Here is a 23,563-nt window from a genome sequence, read left to right as displayed (position 1 = left end):
TTATGGACGCGACAGTGGTCAGGTGATGCGGATTCCAAGAGGCATATGGAAGTATTGCCATACAAAGGAGAGGAATTGTTTGGGGTCGGTCTTTCGGACTTGGTGGCCACGGCAACTGCCGGCAAATCCACTTTTTTACCTCAGACTCCTTCCCAACAGAAAAAGACACCGTCTTTTCAGCCGCAGTCCTTTCGCTCCTATAAAAAGCGACCAAAAGGACAGTCTTATCTGCCGCGAGGCAGAGGAAAGGGTAAGAAAGGGCAGCAAGCAGCCCCTGCCCAGGAACAGAAGCCCGCCCCGGCTTCTACAAAGCCATCAGCATGACGCTGGGGCTTTACAAGCGGACTTAGGAACGGTGGGAGGTCGGCTCAAGATTTTCAGCAATCAATGGGCTCACTCACAAGTAGACCCGTGGGTCCTGCAGATAATATCTCAGGGGTACATGCTGGAGTTCGAAAGGTCTCCTCCTCGCCGGTTCCTAAAGTCTGCTTTACCAACGTCTCCCTCAGAAAGGACGTTGGTTTTGGAAGCCATTCACAAGCTGTATTCTCAGCAGGTGATAGTCAAGGTACCCCTCCTACAACAGGGAAAGGGGTATTATTCCACACTATTTGTGGTACCGAAACCGGACGGTTCGGTAAGACCTATTCTAAATCTGAAATCCATGAACCTGTACATACAGAAATTCAAGTTCAAGATGGAGTCACTCAGAGCAGTGATAGCGAATCTGGAAGAAGGAGACTTCATGGTGTCCTTGGACATAAAAGATGCTTATCTACATGTCCCAATTTACCCTTCACACCAAGGGTATCTCAGGTTCGTGATACAAGACTGTCATTATCAGTTTCAAACGCTGCCGTTTGGTTTGTCCACGGCTCCTCGGATCTTTACCAAGGTAATGACCGAAATGATGGTTCTTCTACGAAGAAAAGGCGTATTAATTATCCCGTACTTGGACGATCTCCTGATAAGGGCAAAGTCCAGAGAACAGCTGGAAGCCAGTGTGGCACTAACACAAGTAGTGCTTCGGCAACACGGGTGGATTCTAAATCTTCCAAAATCTCAATTGACTCCGACAACACATCTGTTGTTTTTGGGCATGATTCTGGACACGGTTCAGAAAAAGCTATTTCTCCCGGAGGAGAAAGCAAGGGAGCTATCCGAACTTGTCAGGAACCTCCTAAAACCAGGAACTGTGTCAGTACATCAATGCACGAGAGTCCTGGGAAAGATGGTGGCTTCGTACGAAGCGATTCCTTTCGGCAGATTCCATGCACGGACATTCCAGTGGGATCTGCTGGACAAATGGTCCGGATCGCATCTGCACATGCATCAGAGGATAACATTGTCACCGAGAACAAGATTGTCTCTCCTGTGGTGGTTGCAGACGGCCCATCTGTTAGTGGGCCGCAGATTCGGCATACAGGACTGGGTCCTGGTGACTACGGATGCCAGCCTACGAGGTTGGGGAGCAGTCACAAAGGGAAGAAATTTCCAGGGAGTGTGGTCAACCCTGGAAAAGTCTCTTCACATAAATATACTGGAGCTAAGAGCGATATACAATGCTCTAAGCCAAGCAAGACTTCTGCTTCAGGGTCAGCCGGTGCTGATCCAGTCCGACAACATCACGGCAGTCGCTCACGTCAACCGACAAGGCGGCACGAGAAGCAGGAGTGCAATGACAGAAACTGCAAGGATTCTACGCTGGGCAGAGAATCATGTCATAGCACTGTCAGCAGTGTTCATCCCGGGAGTGGACAACTGGGAAGCAGATTTCCTCAGCAGACACGATCTTCACCCGGGAGAGTGGGGACTTCATCCAGAAGTCTTCCACATGATTGTGAACCGTTGGAAAAAACCAAAGGTGGACATGATGGCGTCTCGCCTCAACAAAAAACTGGACAGGTATTGCGCCAGGTCAAGAGACCCACAGGCAATAGCTGTGGACGCTCTGGTAACACCGTGGGTGTACCAGTCAGTGTATGTGTTCCCTCCTCTACCGCTCATACCAAAGGTACTGAGAATTATACGGAAAAGAGGAGTAAGAACAATACTGGTAGCTCCAGACTGGCCAAGAAGAACTTGGTATCCGGAACTTCAAGAGATGCTCACGGAGGATCCGTGGCCTCTACCTCTAAGAAGGGATCTGCTTCAGCAGGGACCTTGTATGTTCCAAGACTTACCGCGACTGCGTTTGACGGCATGGCGGTTGAACGCCGCATTCTTAAAGAAAAGGGCATTCCTGAGGAAGTTATTCCTACTTTAATTAAAGCCAGGAAAGATGTGACCGCACAACATTATCACCGTATTTGGAGAAAATATGTTGCGTGGTGTGAGGCCAAGAAGGCCCCAACGGAAGAATTTCAATTGGGTCGATTCTTACATTTCCTGCAAGCAGGGTTATCTATGGGCCTAAAATTGGGGTCCATTAAAGTTCAAATTTCGGCTTTATCAATCTTCTTCCAGAAAGAATTGGCGTCAGTGCCTGAAGTACAAACTTTTGTTAAAGGAGTACTACATATACAACCCCCAATAGTGCCTCCAGTGGCACCGTGGGATTTGAACGTGGTTCTAAATTTTCTCAAATCTCATTGGTTTGAGCCTTTAAAATCAGTAGATTTAAAATACCTTACATGGAAGGTAACCATGCTACTGGCCCTGGCTTCAGCCAGGAGAGTTTCAGAATTGGCGGCTTTATCATACAAAAGCCCATATCTGATTTTCCATTCGGATAGGGCAGAGTTGCGGACACGTCCTCAATTTCTCCCTAATGTGGTTTCGGCTTTTCACTTGAACCAACCTATTGTAGTGCCTGCGGCGACTAGTGACTTGGAGGACTCCAAGTTACTGGACGTTGTCAGAGCATTGAAAATATATATTTCAAGGACAGCTGGAGTCAGAAAATCTGACTCGTTGTTTATATTGTATGCACCCAACAAGATGGGTGCTCCTGCGTCTAAACAGACGATTGCACGTTGGATCTGTAGCACGATTCAACTTGCGCATTCTGTGGCAGGCCTGCCACAGCCTAAATCTGTAAAGGCCCATTCCACTAGGAAAGTGGGCGCATCTTGGGCGGCTGCCCGAGGGGTCTCGGCATTACAACTTTGCCGAGCAGCGACGTGGTCAGGGGAGAACACGTTTGTAAAATTTTACAAATTTGATACTCTGGCTAAGGAGGACCTGGAGTTCTCTCATTCGGTGCTGCAGAGTCATCCGCACTCTCCCGCCCGTTTGGGAGCTTTGGTATAATCCCCATGGTCCTGACGGAGTCCCCAGCATCCACTAGGACGTTAGAGAAAATAAGAATTTACTTACCGATAATTCTATTTCTCGTAGTCCGTAGTGGATGCTGGGCGCCCATCCCAAGTGCGGATTGTCTGCAATGCTTGTACATAGTTATTGTTACAAAAATCGGGTTATTCTTGTTGTGAGCCATCTTTTCAGAGGCTACTTCGTTTTGTTATCATACTGTTAACTGGGTTCAGATCACAAGTTGTACGGTGTGATTGGTGTGGCTGGTATGAGTCTTACCCGGGATTCAAGATCCTTCCTTATTGTGTACGCTCGTCCGGGCACAGTACCTAACTGAGGCTTGGAGGAGGGTCATAGGGGGAGGAGCCAGTACGCACCATGTGACCTAAAAGGCTTTTTAGATGTGCCCTGTCTCCTGCGGAGCCCGCTATTCCCCATGGTCCTGACGGAGTCCCCAGCATCCACTACGGACTACGAGAAATAGAATTATCGGTAAGTAAATTCTTATTTTTTTTTGCCTTATATTCCCTCACAGCCTAAGAAAGCACCACATTATCAAATGCAGTCCTTTCGGTCAAATAAAAACAAGAGAGCACGAGGATCGTCCTTTCTTGCCAGAGGTAAGACCAGAGGGAAAAAGCTGCCAACCACAGCTAGTTTCCAGGAGCAGAAGTCCTCCCCGGCCTCTACAAAATCCACCGCATGACGCTGGGGCTCCACTGAGGGAGTCCGCCCCAGTGGAGGAACGTATTCGACTTTTCAGCCACACCTGGGTTCACTCACATTGGATCCCTGGGTAATAGAAATTGTTTACCTGGGATTACAAGCTGGAATTCGAAGAGATCCCTCCTCGCCGGTTTTTCAAATCGGCCCTACCAGCTTCTCCCCCAGAAAGGGAGATAGTTTTAAATGCAATTCAAAAATTGTGTCTTCAACAGGTGTTGGTCAAAGTTCCCCTGCTTCAAGAAGGGAGGGGGTATTACTCAACCCTATTTGTAGTCCCGAAACCGGACGGTTCGGTCAGACCCATTTTAAATTTAAAATCCTTGAACCTATACTTGAAAAGGTTCAAGTTCAAGATGGAATCGCTCAGAGAGGTCATCGCCAGCCTAGAAGGGGGGGATTTTATGGTATCCCTGGACATAAAGGATGCATACCTTCATGTTCCCATATAGCCACCTCATCAGGCGTACCTGAGATTTGCGGTACAGGATTGTCATTACCAATTTCAGACGTTGCCGTTTGGGCTTTCCACGGCCCGAGGAATTTCACCAAGGTAATGGCGGAAATGATGGTGCTCCTGCGCAAGCAGGGTGTCACACTTATCCCATACTTGGACGATCCCCTAATAAGAGCGAGATCACGAGAGCAGTTGTTGAACAGCGTGTCACTTTTACTGAAGGTGTTACAGCAACACGGCTGGATTCTCAATATCCCGAAGTCACAGTTAGTTCCTACGAACCGTTTGACCTTCTTAGGCATGATTCTGGATACGGACCAGAAAAGGGTTTATCTTCCAATAGAAAAGGCCCAGGAACTCATGACTCATGTCAGGAACCTATTGATGCCAAAACAGGTGTTGGTGCATCACTGCACTCGAGTCCTGGGAAAGATGGTGGCGTCTTACGAGGCCATTTCTTTCGACAGGTTCCATGCGAGGACCTTCCAATGGGACCTATTGGACAAGTGGTCCGGGTCACATCTACAGATTCATCAGTTGATCACCCTGTCCTCCAGAGTGCTCACCTTCTGGAGGGTCGCAGATTCGGCATTCAGGACTGGGTTCTGGTGACCACGGATACGAGCCTCCGAGGTTGGGGAGCAGTCACACAGTGAAGAATCTCCCAAGGTCTTTGGTTAAGTCAAGAGACTTGTCTCCACATCAACGTCCTGGAACTGATGGCCATGTACAATGCCCTTCGTCAAGCGGAGACTTTGCTTCGCGACCTACCGGTTCTGATCCAGTCAGACATCACCGCAGTAGCTCATGTAAACCGCCAAGGCGGCACAAGGAGCAGAGTGGCAATGGCGGAAGCCACCAGGATTCTTCGCTGGGTGGAAAATCATGTAGGCGCACTGTCAGCAGTGTTATTTCCGGGAGTAGACAACTGGGAAGCGGACTTCCTTAGAAGACACGATCTACATCCAGGAGAGTGGGGACTTCATCAGGAAGTCTTCGCACAGGTTGCAAGTCAGTGGGGCCTGCCCCAGATAGACATGATGGCGTCCCGCCTAAACAAAAAACTACAGAGGTATTGCGCCAGGTCAAAAGACCCTCAGGCGGTGGCAGTGGACGCCCTAGTGACACCGTGGGTGTTCCAGTCGGTCTATGTGTTTCCTCCTCTTCCTCTCATCCCCAAGGTGTTGAGAATAATAAGAAAAAGAGGAGTACAGACTATTCTCATTGTTCTGCAGGAAATGCTCACAGAAGATCCATGGCCTCTTCCTCTAAGACAGGACCTGTTACAACAGGGGATCTGTCTGTTCCAAGACTCACCGCGGCTGCGTTTGACGACATGGCGGTTGAACGCCGGATCCTAGTGGAAAAGGGCATTCCGAATGAAGTCATTCCTACTCTGATAAAGGCTAGGAAGGACGTGACAGCTAAACATTATCACCGTATATGGCGAAAGTATGTTTCTTGGTGTGAGGCCAGGAATGCTTCTACGGAAGAATTCCATCTGGGCCGTTTCTTTCACTTCCTACAAACTGGAGTGAATTTGGGCTTAAAATTAGGGTCCATTAAGGTTCAGATTTCGGCCCTATCCATTTTCTTTCAGAAGGAATTAGCTTCTCTCCCAGAAGTACAGATTTTTGTGAAGGGAGTGCTGCATATTCAGCCTCCTTTTGTACCTTCGGTGGCGCCTTGGGACCTTATCATGGTGTTGAGTTTCCTTAAGTCGCACTGGTATGAACCACTTAAAACAGTAGAATTAAAATATCTCATTTGGAAAGTGGTCATGTTGTTAGCCTTGGCTTCGGCTAGGCGAGTGTCGGACTTGACGGCTTTGTCTCATAAAAGCCCCTATCTTGTTTTCTATATGGATAGAGCGGAATTGCGGACCCGTCCTCAATTCTTGCCTAAGGTGGTTTCATCTTTTCATATGAACCAACCTATTGTGGTGCCTGTGGCTACACGAGACTTGGAAGATTCCGAGTCTCTGGATGTGGTCAGGGCTTTGAAAATTTACGTAGCCAGAACTGCTAGGGTCAGAAAGACAGAAGCATTGTTTGTCCTGTTTGCTGCCAACAAGGTTGGTGCTCCTGCTTCAAAGCAGACAATTGCTCGCTGGATCTGTAACACGATTCAGCAGCCTCATTCAACGGCTGGATTGCCGTTACAAAAATCGATTAAGGCCCATTCCACTAGGAAGGTGGGCTCTTCTTGGGCGGCTGCCCGAGGGGTCTCGGCATTACAGCTGTGCTGAGCTGCTACTTGGTCGGGTTCAAACACATTTGCAAAGTTCTACAAGTTTGATACCCTGGCTGAGGAGGACCTAATGTTTGCTCAATCGGTGCTGCAGAGTCATCCGCACTCTCCCGCCCGTTTGGGAGCTTTGGTATAATCCCCATGGTCCTTACGGAGTCCCCAGCATCCTCTAGGTACCGGTAAATCTTTTTCTCCTAGTCCGTAGAGCAGGCTTTCCCAACCACGGTCCTCAAGGCACACCAACAGTGCAGGTTTTAGTGATATCCAGGCTGCAGCACAGATGGTTAAATCAAAATAACTGAGCTACTAATTAAGTCACCTGTGCTGCAGCCTGGATATCACTAAAACCTGCACTGTTGGTGTGCCTTGAGGACCGTGGTTGGGAAAGTCTGCCGTAGAGGATGCTGGGTGCCCGTCCCAAGTGCGGACTACTTCTGCACGACTTGTATATAGGCCCTCATTCCGAGTTGTTCGCTCGGTAAATTTCATCGCATCGCAGCGTTTTTCAGCTTAGTACGCATGCGCAATATTCGCACTGCGACTGCGCCAAGTCATTTTACAATGAAGATCGTATTTTTACTCACGGCTTTTTCTTCGCACCGGCGATCGTAGTGTGATTGACAGGAAATGGGTGTTACTGGGCGGAAACACAGCGTTTTAGGGGCGTGTGGATAAAAACGCTACCGTTTCCGGAAAAAACGCAGGAGTGGCCGGAGAAACGGGGGAGTGTCTGGGCGAACGCTGGGTGTGTTTGTGACGTCAAACCAGGAACGACAAGCACTGAACTGATCGCAGATGCCGAGTAAGTGTGGAGCAACTCTGAAACTGCAAAGAAGTTTGTAATCGCAATATTGCTATTACATCGTTCGCAATTTTAAGATGCTAAGATACACTCCCAGTAGGCGGCGGCTTAGCGTGTGCAACTCTGCTAAATTCGCCTTGCGACCGATCAACTCGGAATGAGGGCCATAGTTTTTGCTTACATAAGGTAATGAATCTTGCCCTTGGATTAACAAAATCCTTTCCTCGTACTGTCCGTCTCCTCTGGGCACAGTTCCTTTAACTGAGGTCTTGAGGAGGGGCATAGAGGGAGGAGCCAGTGCACACCCATACCTAAAGTTCTTTCCTAGTGCCCATGTCTCCTGTGGAGCCCGTCTATCCCATGGTCCTTACGGAGTCCCCAGCATCATCTACGGACTAGGAGAAATATATATATAATTTTTATATTGCAGGTCTGGCACTCCATGCTCCATAGATAACTGTGTCGGTGCCCTCACAACAGGTAAGATATAAGCTTGCAAAGTTGCGGCACTCGGACTGGAATAACTTACGCTTAAAACTGTGGAAAAGTTATCGTTTCAATATTTATATATTGTCATCAGGATGACAATATATAAAATATTGAAACGATAACTTTTCCACAGTTTTAAGCGTCAGTTATTCCAGTCCGAGTGCCGCAACTTTGCAAGCCTATTTGCACTATATAATGCCCTCATTATCTCAGTTTGGTACCCGAAAATGTGGGAATTTGGATAAGGGATACTCAACCTGTATATAAAGGGGTATCTAGGTGGCAGCTTCTCCATACATATTACTCTGCATCAGGTTAGTAAATATAAAGGGGTATCTAGGTGACAGCTCCATCATAGTATATTACATATTACTCTGCATCAGGTTAGTATATATATAAAGAGGTATCTAGGTGGCAGCTCCTTCATAGTATCTTACATATTACTCTGTACATCAGGTTAGTATATATATAAGGGGTATCTAGGTGACAGCTTCTCCATAGTATCTTGCATATTACTCTGCATCAGGTTAGTAAATATAAAGGGGTATCTAGGTGAAAGCGGTCTTCTAGTTTCTTACATATTACTCTGTGCATCAGGTTAGTATATATAAAGGGGTATCTAGGTGACAGCTCCATCATAGTATATTACATATTACTCTGCATCAGGTTAGTATATATATAAAGAGGTATCTAGGTGGCAGCTCCTTCATAGTGTCTTACATATTACTCTGTGCTGCCGGTTAGTATATATAAAGGGGTATCTGGGTGGCAGCTCCTTCATAGTATCTTACATATTACTCTGCATCAGGTTAGTAAATATAAAGGGGTATCTAGGTGAAAGCGGTCTTCTAGTTTCTTACATACTGCTCTGTGCCACATGTTAGTATATATTGTATGCAGTCCTGAGACACTCATTCATACACTGCCAGTCATGTGAATTTTTAATTCATAATACAAATTATTGAATCATTTTTCTTTGCTATAATGTCCTTTTGACTTTTCTGATTTACCCTATTCCCTAGCACCAAACCTACTCATGTGTCTTACATAGAAATTTCCCATTTATCCTTTAAGAACCTGGTATCACATGACAATGAACAGTCTCCCCTGCACATATCACTGTGCAGAATGACTGAGCTGATCCTATTATCCCCATGCATCCATGTGATACCCATATATGGACCGAGCAGGGGATGAGGTCAGTATGGGGATTATAACATTTTCATAGGAACATTAATAGACCATGTTTACTGTAAGTAGTAGTTCCTGCTGCTGGAGGGTAGAGGTCTCTGTGCTGCACATAGGACTGTAAACGGGCATATGGCAATTGGGCAACATCCACAAATATAATAACAATTGTCAGTGACGTAGTGATGTTTGTTATTGTATATAAATATACATGATGCACTTTTATACAATATAACATTTGTACCATAAAAATGTAATTACCCCAGTAACATTTATTCCTTTTACATTTTAACTTTCTTACAGGACAGTTGAGCAGGGTTCCCAATAAGAATATTAGAAGACGTGAAAAGGGAAAATGTTCTCTGATCAAACCAAATAATTTTACACCTCCTGGAGGATTCAACAAAGCTTTTTCATTTTCTAATACATGATGCGTCTCTCAGGAGAGAAACCACATCTGTGCTCTGAGTGTGACAAAAGCTTTACATGTAATTCACAGCTTCTCAGACATCAGAGGAGTCACACAGGAGAGAAACCATTTAAATGTTCTGAATGCAGCAAATGTTTTTCCAATAAATCAACTCTCGTTAGTCATCAGAGTAATCACACAGGAAATAAACCATTTAAATGCTCTGAATGTAGCAAATGTTATTTCAGGAAATCAGATCTTGTTATGCATCATGGGAGTCACACAGGAGTGAAACCATTTAGATGTTCTGAATGTAGCAAATGTTTTTCCCATAAGTCATGCTTTGTTATACATCAGAGGAGTCACACAGGGGAGAAACCGTTTAAATGCTCTGAATGTAGCAAATGTTTTTCCTGTAAGTCACATCTTGTTAGACATCAGAGGAGTCACACAGGAGAGAAACCATTTACATGCTCTGAATGTAGAAAATGTTTTTCCCGGAAGTCACATCTTGTTAGTCATCAGAGGAGTCACACAGGAGAGAAACCATTTACATGCTCTGAATGTAGCAATTTTTTTTCCTGTAAGTCACATCTTGTTAGACATCAGATGAGTCACACTGGAGCGAAACCATTTAAATGTTCTGAATGTAGCAAATGTTTTACTGAATTGTCTGGTGTTGTTAAACACCAGAGGATTCACACAGGAGAGAAACCATTTCAGTGCTCTGAATGCAGGAAGTGTTTTTCCCAGAAGCTACAGCTTGTTATACATCAGAGGATTCACACAGGAGAGAAACCATTTCAGTGCTCTGAATGCAGCAAGTCTTTTACCAATTCATCATGTTTAGTTAGACATCAGAGGAGTCACACAGGAGAGAAATCATTTCAATGCTCTGAATGTAACAAGTGTTTTACCAGCAAGACACATCTTGTTCGTCATCAGAGGAGTCACACAGGAGAGAAATCATTTCAATGCTCTGAATGTAACAAGTGTTTTACCAGCAAGCCACATCTTGTTCGTCATCAGAGGAGTCACACAGGAGAGAAACCATTTGCATGCTCTGAATGTAGCAAGTGTTTTACCAATTCATCATGTTTAGATAGACACCAGAGGATTCACACAGGAGAGAAACCATTTACATGCTCTGAATGTAGCAAATGTTTTTCCTGTAAGTCACATCTTGTTAGTCATCAGAAGAGGAAACACAGGATAGAAACCATTTAAATGTTCTGAATGTAGCATGTGTTTCATAAGTTAGTTAATTCGTGTCATGACCATATGTCTTCCAGGAAGCTGATTTTTATTCTCGAAATGTGTCAAGTATTTTATATAAACCAGGGGATGCGATTAATATCCTGGCTGTTGAAATCCTGACACCCGTCACAGTCCCGACATTGGAATTCCGACCGGGTCAGGACACCTACGCTGGAAGTCCAATAGCCGCTATCCTGACCGTTCTAAGTATAGCCTCCGACCTCGCATTACTGTGAGGGGGGAGGGGGGGATAGGGTTAGTCTGCAGCCAAGGGGTGTAGGGTTAGGCGGAGGGAAGGGAGGGTTAGGAGACAGGAATTAGATTAGTAAAATCACCCCTGTCTGGATTACATACCTCAGGATGCCGGCGTTGGTATTTTGAACCCATGTCCAGTAGAGAAATCTGGCAGCTCCTCTCAGTACTGGGATTCCTTCTATGACAGGCAAAGCTATGAGTATGGTTATTTCTACAGGAACCCTGTTCATTGTCCTGTATCATCTTTCATGTCTCCTCTCTGGTTTCCCCTTATACCTCTTTATTCTTTCCTTCATACCTTTCTGTTGCTGCTTTACATCCTATTGTGATAACTATGTATTGTAAAATGGTGCAGCTAAGGCTGGATACACACCTGACATATATGTTGGTGGATTCGTCACACTGACTGAGTGGCCGATCCATGTAAGTGTACACACTGCTCGATATATCGGCTCCTGCCATGCAGCTGGGCAGGTTTTTTTTATTTACCCGCCCAGCTGTTATGTCAGCCCTCACAGCAAGTGTACAGGTGGTCGGTGAACAGCCTGTACAAACAGCCAGAGGGCCTGTTATATCTGTAGATTTCTCGCCCTTTGGCTGTTCTGCACAGTCAATATGATATATCTGTGAATGAAGTCATTCAGACTTCGTGGGTACACACCTACATTTAGGCTTACGATATTTTGGCTGTTCGCTTGTGTACTCGGCATTAGATGCTGGTTATCATTATCCCATACTAACCAATTATTACATATATTAGCTTGCTAACACTAGACAGCTAATAGCTGATATCTGGTTGCTTTGGGTTACAGCACATCCTTGCTTTTCACTTCATATATAATAAGGATAATATTCATATATATAAGTGCCAAGGTGCGCATATGGTGTATTAGGTTTATAATAAAGTTCCTAAAGAATATATATTTATTTTAAGCTTGTATCACATGAACAGTATGCACAATACTATGACCTAGTACATAGTGTTATAACTGTAGATAAATCTATACTGCATGTAAAGTAAAGGATGTGTCCAAACAATAATCTGTAATACCATTTATATTACCAGCAGATGTCCGCATAACACTTGTTGAATAAAAACTGATCTGGAGAAACATTTGTTTTAATTGCAGAACTAAATTATTTCTAGAATATTTAAATAATTTTGTACATTTCTAAATTTTAAAAGATTGAACAAGGAGAGATGCTTATCTGAGCATGTAGTGATGGAAATCTCAATCATTTGTCATTATTGACCATCAGCAATTGGATTATTTTTTAGATGGTGCTGAAATGTAATAACAGGGTCTCCCTGCCAATCCGGGATTGCTGAACAGCAAAAAAGATCCATAGTAATCCCTGCTCGCTGCTGACTTTCCTAATCTCATGTCCTCCAGAGGCACAACTCAGAATAAACCAATCCCCCTGCCCCAAGTAGCTTGGCCGATTTATATCTCTGTTCCTCTTCCGATGTCTCACTGACAGATGAGTTTAATACTGCAGCACCTTGTGGACAGTAACGGTGGTGCTGTATAGAGATCAATGGAATTATTTGCCACCCCATTTTTTTTGTTTCATTAACAGCTTGAGAAGCTACTTTTCTCCGGCAGGGTCCACAGGTTATCCACAGGATAACAATGGGATATGATGAAGCAACAGCGGATTGGCACCAATCGATCAAAGCTTTCCGGCCTCCCAGCATGCAACGGGATCCATCCATAAATTCCTGGCTCAGGCAAATCAATTTTGTTTGGTGCGGCAGGAGCAGGACCATGGTCAGAGGGCTGCTGCTTTTTAGCCTTTGACAAAGTTTCACACAGGAGACTAATTCTCAAACTAAGAGAGATTGGGGTAGGAAACACTATTTGTACTTCGGTGAGTAATTGTTTAATAGGGAACAGCGAGTGGGTATTAATAGGATGTAATCCCAATTGGCCTCAGTACTCCGAGGAATACCGCACTGTTCAGTACTCGGGCCATTGCTGTTTAACATATTCATTAATGACCTAGGAGAGGGACTGGAAAGCACAGTTTAAGTTTTCGCAGATGATACTAAACTATGTAGGGGAATTTATTCAGACAAGGATGTTGAGTCTCTACAGAATGACTTATCTAGACTTGAGGTCTGGGCGGATAGATGCAGAATGAGATTCACTATAGACAAATGTAAAGTTATGCACTTTGGGACTAAGAACATTCAGGCAGCCTATAAACTAAATGGGGAAAATGTAGGGATAACAGTAGTTGAAAAATATTTGGGAGTGCTCATCGATAATAAACTTGGTAGCAGTACGCAATGTCAAAACGCAGTAACAAAGGCTAATAAGGTGTTAGCATGCATAAGACGGGCTATGGAGACAAGGGATGAGAGTAATACTGCCACTGTATAAATCACCTGGAATATTGTGTACCGTTTTGGGCACCATGCTATAAAAAAAGATATCTTGGAACTCGAAAGGGTTCAGAGGTGAGCCACTAAACTGGTTAAGGGGTTAGAGGCACTGGATTATGAGGAAAGACTTAAAGGGTTAGATATGTTCACACTGGAAAAGAGGCGACTGATGGGACATTATTATTTATAAATACATTAAGGGACAATACAAGGATTTATCAAACGATTTGTTTACCAAAAACACACTACAGAGGACACCCACTGAGGTTAGAAGAAAAAAATCCCATACTCAACGGACAAAAGCAATGGTGGGCTCAAGCAATAAGTTTAAAATGGTTTGGATAAATTCCTAGCGGAAAAAATATCCAGGGATACAGCATTAATTAACATTAAAAAAAAATGATAATTATAATATAGGTTGAACTCGATGGACATATGTCTTTTTTCATCCTCAACAACTATGTAACTATATATATCACTTTAGAAAGTTTTAAGTGATTACAGTGCTGATTATCATGTCTAAGAGCGGCAACGGTGACGAAGGTACACTCACAGCAACACCAACACTCATCATGTTTGTCTTGCAAAACTGTATTATCCTCTCAGGATCTGGTTCAGGATGGTTTGTGTGCAATCTGTTTTAGTTTTCAACAAAATACAAGGCAGATCTCTGCAACGTCAGGTACAGATGGATCCATCTTGGGCTATGTTTGCACAGACCTTATCCAGTATAGCTGAACGGATAATTCCTACAGCTTCAGTACCAGGAATAGGTTACACTATTAACCCTTACATGCAGCTCCCTACCTATGGTATATCACTTCCACCAGCAGCTTCTCAAAAGAAACAAGCTGATAAACCGATGGTAAATAAATCTTCACCTTCACAGGCTACACATGAGGCAGAGGAGGATTGGAAGATGAAAGTTCAATTCTACTTCGGCATACAAAGAGGAGGAAGAAGGTCTCAGCTCAGTGGATATAGCTGAGTTAATTAAAGCAATGAAAGCCATTCTATCCTTAGAGGATTCTGCAGAGCCTGTGTTAAAAACCAAGGCACCTGTGTTTAAACGTCCCAAAAGAGTTAAAACCGAGGTTCCAGGGTCAGATCAGCTGACGGAAATCATGGAAGAGACTTGGGCTACACCCAATAAGAAGTTTAGAATTCCTAAAATATGGGATTCCAATTATACTCTTCCAGCTGGGGATTGTTTAAAAAGGGAGGTGGCTCCTAAAGTAGATATGCATGTGATTCGATTAGTGGGAAAATCTGTATTACCTTTGCCTTCAACATCATTAAATGATGTCATGGATAAGAGAGTGGGTGGGTTTCCAAAAACCATATTTTCCCTGTCTGGGGCAGTCATAAGGCCAGCCATGGCTTCAGCTTGGATGGCAAAGGCAGTGGCTGCCTGGGCTGATACTTTGGAGGGGATTTTTCAGGAGGTTCTAGAAAGCAAAAATCCCATATAGCTCATATAAAACAGGCTGCAATATTCTTCAAAGAAGCAGCATTAGATATGGGTTCTATTGCCTCCAGAGCATCAGCAGTTTGGTTACGTACGTGGAAAGCTGATTCAGAATCTAAGAAGGTTTTGGAATCTTTGCCTTTTTATGGAAATATTCTTTTTGGTAAATAATTGACAGATATTCTGGAGTCAGAAGCAGACTCCAAAAAGGTTAAGTTTCCTTCCACTTACAACTTCAAACCTAAAGTTCCGACTTTTCGGCCCTTTCGACCTCAATAAAAAGTTGGGGAAAAAGGGTTCGTAAGCAGCCTCAATACAACAAGTTTGGTAAGTCAATAAAGCAATGGGCTACCAGAGGACCGGCTTCCAAATCAGAAGACAAGCCATCAGCCTGATGGTGCGGGCCTCCACCTGGGGGACCCCAAGGTAGGGGTCTGACTTCAGTTTGCACAGATCTGGCAGCAGTCTACAACAGATGACTGGGTGCAGGAAGCAGTGTCTCTAGATTATGCTCATCCCTCCTCGAAGGATTTGTTTTACCAGCCCATCTCGGGTAGAGACGAAGGCCAGGGCTTTGCAAGAAGCAGTTCAGAAATTGCTTCAGTCAGGAGTAGTCATTCCAGTTCACCCTGCACAACAAGGACAAGGTTTTTATTCCAACCTGTTTTTGGTTCGGCCCATTTTCAATCTCCAAATGCTAAACAAATACATTTGGGTACCTCGGTTTCACATGGAGACGTTACGTTCAGTAGTCTTGGCCATGGAGCATGGGCATTATATGTCATCCCTGGATATACAGGATGCTTACCTACATGTTCCTATAGCACTGTCCCATCAGTGTTATTTCATGTTCGCTATCCTCCAACAGCATCTTCAGTTCCAGGCACTACCCTTTGGGTTAGCCACAGCCCCCAGAGTATTTACTAAGATTATGGTGGTTATGGCAGCTTATCTCCACCAACAGGGGATAAGAATTTTTCCATACCTCGACGATCTTTTAATCCTGGCACAGTCACAGGAATTGCTCCTATGTCATCTCCAACAGACAATAACGTGTCTGCAGAAGCATGGGTGGCTCAAAAATTGGGCAAAATAGTCTCTAGTTCCATCACAACGGATGACTCACTTGGGGGCTGTACTGGATTCAGGTCTGCAAAGAGTAATTTTACCTCGGAACAAGATAACCAAGGTTCAGTCAAGGACTTAAGACTTGCTACACAATCAAACCGTATACATTCATGCAGCAATGCGAGTGATGGGTTTGATGGTGTCAACATTCGACATGGTGGAGTATGCACAATTCTACTCAAGGCCTCTGCAGCGTCTGATTCTAGCCAAATGGAATGGATAACAGCAGACAATAAAAACACAGACTATGGTACTTTCAATAAAAGTTAGAAGGTCATTAGCCTGGTGGCTACAGACGTCCCATCTGGACAAGGGGAGACCCTTTTGGATATCAGATTGGGAAATTCTGACAACAGATGCTAGTCTCCAGGGCTGGGGAGCAGTGTCTAGTAGTGTGGGTTTCCAGGGGCGATAGACCAAAGAAGAAAGTTGCCTGCCAATAAATGTGTTGGAACTTCGGGCCATGTACATGGCACTGGTTCAGGCAAAGGACATTCTTTGAGGAAAACCAGTCCAGATCCACTCGGACAATGCGACGGCAGTAGCGTACCTCACCCATCAGGAAGGAACTCGCAGCCAAAAAGCAATGCAGGAGGTAAGTCACATACTAAAGTGGGCAGAACTTCATCATCCAACCTTGTCTGCAGTATTCATTCTGTTAGTCCTAAACTGGGAAGTGGGCTTTCTCAGTCGACACACCATTCAAGCAAGTGAATGGGCTCTACACCCAGAGGTCTTCCAGATACTAGTAGACAAATGGGGGTTGCCAAAGAGAGATCTCATGGTGTCCCGTCTGAACAACAAAGTGCTCGCATATAGGTCAAGAACAAAGGATCCCAGAGCGATCCTTGTGGACGCCTTGTCGGTGAGATGGGACTTTCATCTGGACTATGTGTTCCCTCTATCCACTCTATTACCCAGGGTGGTGAGAAAGATAAAGCAAGGAAAGGGTGCCGTGATACTAAGCTCCGGCTTGGCCCAGAAGGCATTGGTATACGGATCTACAGAGAATGTTGATGGATGCTCCATTTCTGCTCCCTCAACATCCAGACCTACTGATGCAGGGTCCTTGTTATCACAGACATCTGGATCGACTGTCTTTGACGGCGTGGTTCTAGAAACCTATCCTGAAGTCAAGAGGATTCTCACAACAGGTAATTCAAACAATGCTCAGAGTAAGGAAACCTTCCTCAGCTCGTATTTATCACCAAATATGGCAAACCTATATTCTTTGGTGCAGTGAAAGAAAGGTGGATCCTAAATCTTTGAGTTTCCAGGGTCTTAGCATTCCTTCAGGCAGGAATGGATAAAGGTTTGAGGGTGGCTTTCTTGAGAGTGCAAGTGTCGGCACTAACTGTATGGTTCCAAAAGAAAATTGCCAATTTACAGGATGTGCGCACATTCAACCGCCATTTGTTTCGCCTACAGTGCCGTTGGACTTATGTTTAGTCCTGAAAGCCCTTTAAGTTGCCCCATTTGAACCACTTAATAAAGTGGATCTTAAATGGTTGACAGCTAAAGTTCTCTTTCTACTGACTATGGCATCAGCTAGAAGAGTATCAGATTTAGTAGCGCTGTCATGTCGTTCTCCTTTTCTGATTTTTTTTATCCAGATAGAGCAGTTCTCAGAACGGGTGTATTACTAACCGACGCCGGGATCCCGGCAGCATACCGACGCCGGGATCCCGGCGGGGAGGGGCGAGTGCAGCAAGCCCCTTGCGGGCTCGGTGGCGACCTGCGGTCGCCACTGGTTCTATTCCCATTCTGTGGGTGTCGTGGACACCCACGAGTAGAAATAGTCCCTGTTGGTCGGCATGCCGACCATCGGGATAGTGAGCCGTCGAGCTCACGGAGGAGGTCATGTGACTTTCGGTCAGATGACCACCACCCCTCAGAACTAGGTCTGGGTATCTTCCTAAGGTGGTGTCTAAATTCCACCTTAATGAAGAAATTGTAATCCTGGCTTTTCAGGTACCGGGACTTTCTGCGGGAAATGCATTGCTGGACGTGGTCCGTGCATTAAGGATCTACATGGATTATACCAGTGCCATCAGAAAGACAGATTCTCTCTTCATTCTCTACAGATTTCATAAGAGAGGATGGCCTGCTAGTAAACAAACGCTGGCAAGATGGCTTCAGGTGACGATTTCAGAAGCATATTCTCAGGCTGATCTCCCTGTTCCGGCAAATGTCTCTGCTCACTCTACTTGTAAGGTAGGTCCCTCATGGACAGCACAGCGTGGTGCTTCAGCAGAACAGATATGTAAGGCAGCCACATGGTCTTCCATTAACACATTCAGTAGAAAAATGAATTTATTCCATTTTGGAATAAGGTTGTAACATAACAAAATGTGGAAAAAAGTGAAGTGCTGTGAATACTTTCTGGATGCAGGATAGCACACTCCAATAGGACTCAAGGCGCTTAACAGACTGAACATAATATAGTACAGAAACAATGAAGTACAGAAAATCTTATAAATTACAGAGAGCATGAAGATAAGGGGACAGTTAGGGGACGCTGAGTAAACAGGAAAGTCCATCTACAGATCGTAGTAATCGAGTGGGGCAGTATGGAATCAAGCTGCTTACGGTACCTTGTCATGTAGTGCTTTGAAACTCTGTAAGCCAATCTTGAAGATGATTTGCCATCTTACAGGCAGCCAGTGAAGGGAGTAGAGAATGGGTGTTATGTGGCTAGAACAGGGCTAGTTGGTTAACAGCCTGGCAGCTGTGTTTTGCACCAGCTGTAAGCGGTGCAGTTCTTTTGCTTGGAGACCACGGTAAAGGGCATTGCCGTAGTCTAATCAAGATTATACAAATGCATGTATTACTTTTGGCAGATCTTCTGAGGGAATTAAGTGCTTGACTCTGGATATGTTCCTCAGATGAAAGAATGAGGATTTGATTGTGGCTGATATTTGATGTTTAAGTGTCAAGCCACCATCTAGGACAACGCCAAGATTCTGCACATGATCAGTGGTTTGTAGTTCTGAATCCTCAAGTGTAAGTCCATTTGGTTGGCTATGCTGCCTTCTTGTCCTTTGATGTTGCGGTCCTGTCACTCTTATATGGATTCAGTCACAGCCAACTGGCACTCATCCATTCCTGGAGCTCAACTAGACAGCCATTTAGTGTTATTGGGTTCTCAGTGCCAAAACAAAGGACAAGTACAGTTGTGTATCATCTGCATAGCAGTGGTAGACCAGGCCATGGCGCCTGATTATTTCACTCATTGGTAGCATGTATACTGCAAAAAGCATGGGGGATAGTATAGAACCTTGAGGGACACCACATAGCAATAGCATTGATTGTGATGAGTCACTCCAGACAAAACTCTCTGTGACCTGTGAGAAATTATTTGAACCAGCTTAGACTGTGCCATCCAGTCCACAGAATATAATCAAGCACTTAATCAGAAGCCCATAGTCCAAGGTATCAAATGATGCAGAGAGATCCAGAAGGATTATGATTGAACAGTCACCTTTGTCTCTTCCTATTAGATCAACACACACACACACACACACACACACACACACACACACACACACACACACACACACACACACACACACACACACACACACACACACTTACTTCTCCTGAAGCCTGTTTGGAATGGTTCATAAATATCATGGTTTGTCAGGCAGGTTTCCAATTGATTTGCAACCACTTTCTCAATAGCCCTTCCCAGAAAAGGAAGGGTTGATACCGGTCTGTAGTTGGTCATGCGGTCTGGATCTTAATTTGGTTTTTTTAAGAAGAGTTCTAACAATTGCTTCCTTTAGGGGTTCAGGAAAAATGCCTGCTTGCAAAGAGTTTGAACAATTTTTGCAAAGATGACCAATTATATCCATACACCCTATTAGAAGCGTGGATGAGTCCTTACTTTCCCTACACATATGTAGAGCCCAGTACTAAATTATTTCTCCAGCCTATTTTACCCACCACAGTAATATTTCCACCCTCATGTAGTTAAAGGGAACCTCTCCTATGCATATGTCCTATATTATGTATTTTATTTGCTCACACTTTTCACTTCCTGGAGCGCTGTATCCGGCTACCACTGCACATATACAGCTTTCTATACTGCTGCTGCATAGTATGGCCTTGATACAGCCCAGTGCAGCGCTCTTCACAGTGCCCAATTCTCCCCGTCACAAGAAACAATGGGAATTCCATATTTTCTTTTTAATTTTCAAATTCTCTCCCAGTACATATGTTGGAGTCTCTGCCCTGGGGTCTGTATATACAACCAGTGTGGTTCTCTTGTGGATGGATATTTTGAATCCTCCACGAAAGCTAATTGAAGGAGACATTGCTGGATCCCATGTTACATATACAAAAATTGTGAGATGTGCAGTGTATATAAACGGCTCAAAATGGTCCTATGGAGGTGGTGAAACTCATCTTCCCTGCAAGCCCTCTTCCCCCCTCATTACTCATTAGGCGGAGCAACTCTGATATGGTGTTCCCACTGACCTAGGCGCAACTAGGTGTGATGGCACTCTGGACAGATAAAAACAATGTCACCACTTGAAAACTACTTAAAAATTCTATCTACTGTATATACTTTTATTGGTACTGAAACACACATTAGTAACAAGGCTGGGTACACACCTGAGTGATCTCGGCACGATATGTAGTTTCTGGCCAATTTGGATGGATTGTACTAAGTGTACCGTCAATTGCATGGTCCCAGGGGTCATACAAGATTTCATATGGTTGCCCGTGCTGCATAGTCAACCAGAAGATATTGTGCATGATGCCATGCTGCAGAATTCAGCATGGTATAGTACATTGCGCCATTGTACCACTGCAGTGTTTACGGACGGTACGATATGTCAGCTGTCATATGACCAGGAACACATCGTTCTGATGTGTTTCTGGCCTAAGGGAAGCACAAGAACAAGGTAAAAATAAGAATTTACTTACCGATAATTCTATTTCTCGTAGTCCGTAGTGGATGCTGGAAACTCCGTAAGGACCATGGGGAATAGCGGCTCCGCAGGAGACTGGGCACAAAAGTAAAGCTTTAGGACTACCTGGTGTGCACTGGCTCCTCCCCCTATGACCCTCCTCCAAGCCTCAGGATACTGTGCCCGGACGAGCGTACACAATAAGGAAGGATTTTTGAATCCCGGGTAAGACTCATACCAGCCACACCAATCACACCGTACAACTTGTGATCTGAACCCAGTTAACAGCATGATAAAAGAGGAGCTTCTGGATAGATGGCTCACAACAACAATAACCCGATTTAGTTAACAATAACTATGTACAAGTATTGCAGACAATCCGCACTTGGGATGGGCGCCCAGCATCCACTACGGACTACGAGAAATAGAATTATCGGTAAGTAAATTCTTATTTTCTCTGACGTCCTAGTGGATGCTGGGAACTCCGTAAGGACCATGGGGATTATACCAAAGCTCCCAAACGGGCGGGAGAGTGCGGATGACTCTGCAGCACCGAATGAGAGAACTCCAGGTCCTCCTCAGCCAGGGTATCAAATTTGTAGAATTTAGCAAACGTGTTTGCCCCTGACCAAGTAGCTGCTCGGCAAAGTTGTAAAGCCGAGACCCCTCGGGCAGCCGCCCAAGATGAGCCCACCTTCCTTGTGGAATGGGCCTTTACAGATTTTGGCTGAGGCAGGCCACAGAATGTGCAAGCTGAATTGTATTACAAATCCAACGAGCAATAGTCTGCTTAGAAGCAGGAGCACCCAGCTTGTTGGGTGCATACAGGATAAACAGCGAGTCAGATTTTCTGACTCCAGCCGTCCTGGAAACATATTTTCAGGGCCCTGACTATGTCCAACAACTTGGAGTCCTCCAAGTCACTAGTAGCCGCAGGTACCACAATAGGTTGGTTCAGATGAAACGCTGAAACCACCTTAGGGAGAGAATGAGGACGAGTCCTCAATTCCGCCCTGTCTGAATGGAAGATCAGATAAGGGCTTTTACAGGATAAAGCCGCCAATTCTGACACGCGCCTGGCCGAGGCCAGGGCCAACAGCATGACCACTTTCCATGTGAGATATTTTAACTCCACAGATTCATGTGGTTCAAACCATTATGACTTTAGGAACCCCAAAACTACATTGAGATCCCAAGGTGCCACTGGAGGCACAAAAGGAGGCTGTATATGCAGTACCCCTTTTACAAACGTCTGAACTTCAGGAACTAAAGCTAGTTCTTTCTGGAAGAAAATTGACAGGGCCGAAATTTGAACCTTAATGGACCCCAATTTTAGGCCCATAGACACTCCTGTTTGCAGGAAATGCAGGAATCGACCTAGTTGAAATTCCTCCATCGGGGCCTTACTGGCCTCGCACCAAGCAACATATTTTCGCCAAATGCGGTGATAATGCTTTGCGGTTACATCCTTCCTGGCTTTGATCAGGGTAGGGATGACTTCATCCGGAATGCCTTTTTCCTTCAGGATCCGGCGTTCAACCGCCCTGCCGTCAAACGCAGCCGCGGTAAATCTTGGAATAGACAGGGTCCTTGATGGAGCAGGTCCCTTCTTAGAGGTAGAGGCCACGGGTCCTCCGTGAGCATCTCTTGAAGTTCCGGGTACCAAGTCCTTCTTGGCCAATCCGGAGCTACGAGTATAGTTCTTACTCCCCTCTGTCTTATAATTCTCAGTACTTTTGGTAAGAGAGGAAGAGGAGGGAACACATACACTGACTGGTACACCCACGGTGTTACCAGAGCGTCCACATCTATTGCCTGAGGGTCCCTTGACCTGGCGCAATACCTGTCCAATTTTTTGTTTAGGCGGGACGCCATCATGTCCACCTTTGGATTTTTCCCAACGGTTTACAATCATGTGGAAGACTTCTGCTGAGGAAGTCTGTTTCCCAGTTGTCCACTCCCGGAATGAACACTGCTGACAATGCTATCACTTGATTTTCCGCCCAGCGAAAAATCCTTGCAGCTTCTGCCATTTCCCTCCTGCTTCTTGTGTCGCCCTGTCTGTCTACGTGGGCGACTGCCGTGATGTTGTCCCACTGGATCAGCACCGGCTGACCTTGAAGCAGAGGTCTTGCTTGGCTTAGGGCATTGTAAATGGCCCTTAGCTCCAAGATATTTATGTGAAGTGATGTCTCCAGGCTTGACCACAAGCCCTGGAAATTTCTTCCCTGTGTGACTGCTCCCCAGCCTCGCATGCTGGCATCCGTGGTCACCAGGACCCAGTCCTGAATGCCGAATCTGCGCCCTCTAGAAGATGAGCACTCTGCAACCACCACAGGAGAGACACCCTTGTCTTTGGTGACAGGGTTATCCGCTGATGCATCTGAAGATGCGATCCGGACCATTTTTCCAGCAGGTCCCACTGGAAAGTTCTTGCGTGGAATCTGCCGAATGGAATTGCTTCGCAGGAAGCCACCATTTTTCCCAGGATCCTTGTGCACTGATGCACTGACACTTGGCCTGGTTTTAGGAGGTTTCTGACTAGTTTGGATAACTCCCTGGCTTTCTCCTCCTGGA

At 45.1% G+C, this 23,563-nt stretch overlaps 1 protein-coding gene across 1 annotated transcript in view; it reads left to right on the top strand.

The window, feature by feature from the left end:
• LOC134936175 (oocyte zinc finger protein XlCOF7.1-like) overlaps positions 1-12,201 on the top strand; it is a 216,182-nt gene extending 203,981 nt beyond the window's left edge. The window contains exon 3 of the mRNA XM_063931106.1: positions 10,044-12,201. Within this exon, the coding sequence (XP_063787176.1) occupies positions 10,044-10,800 (757 nt within the window). The 3' untranslated portion in view covers positions 10,801-12,201. The remainder of the gene's footprint in view (positions 1-10,043) is intronic.
• The last annotated feature ends 11,362 nt before the right edge of the window (positions 12,202-23,563 follow it).

Source organism: Pseudophryne corroboree, chromosome 6 (genome assembly GCF_028390025.1).
Source record: "Pseudophryne corroboree isolate aPseCor3 chromosome 6, aPseCor3.hap2, whole genome shotgun sequence".
NCBI classification, from domain to species: Eukaryota; Metazoa; Chordata; class Amphibia; order Anura; family Myobatrachidae; genus Pseudophryne; species Pseudophryne corroboree.
The sequence above is the reverse complement of the archived record's forward strand: the minus strand, read 5'-3'. Positions and strand labels throughout refer to the sequence as shown.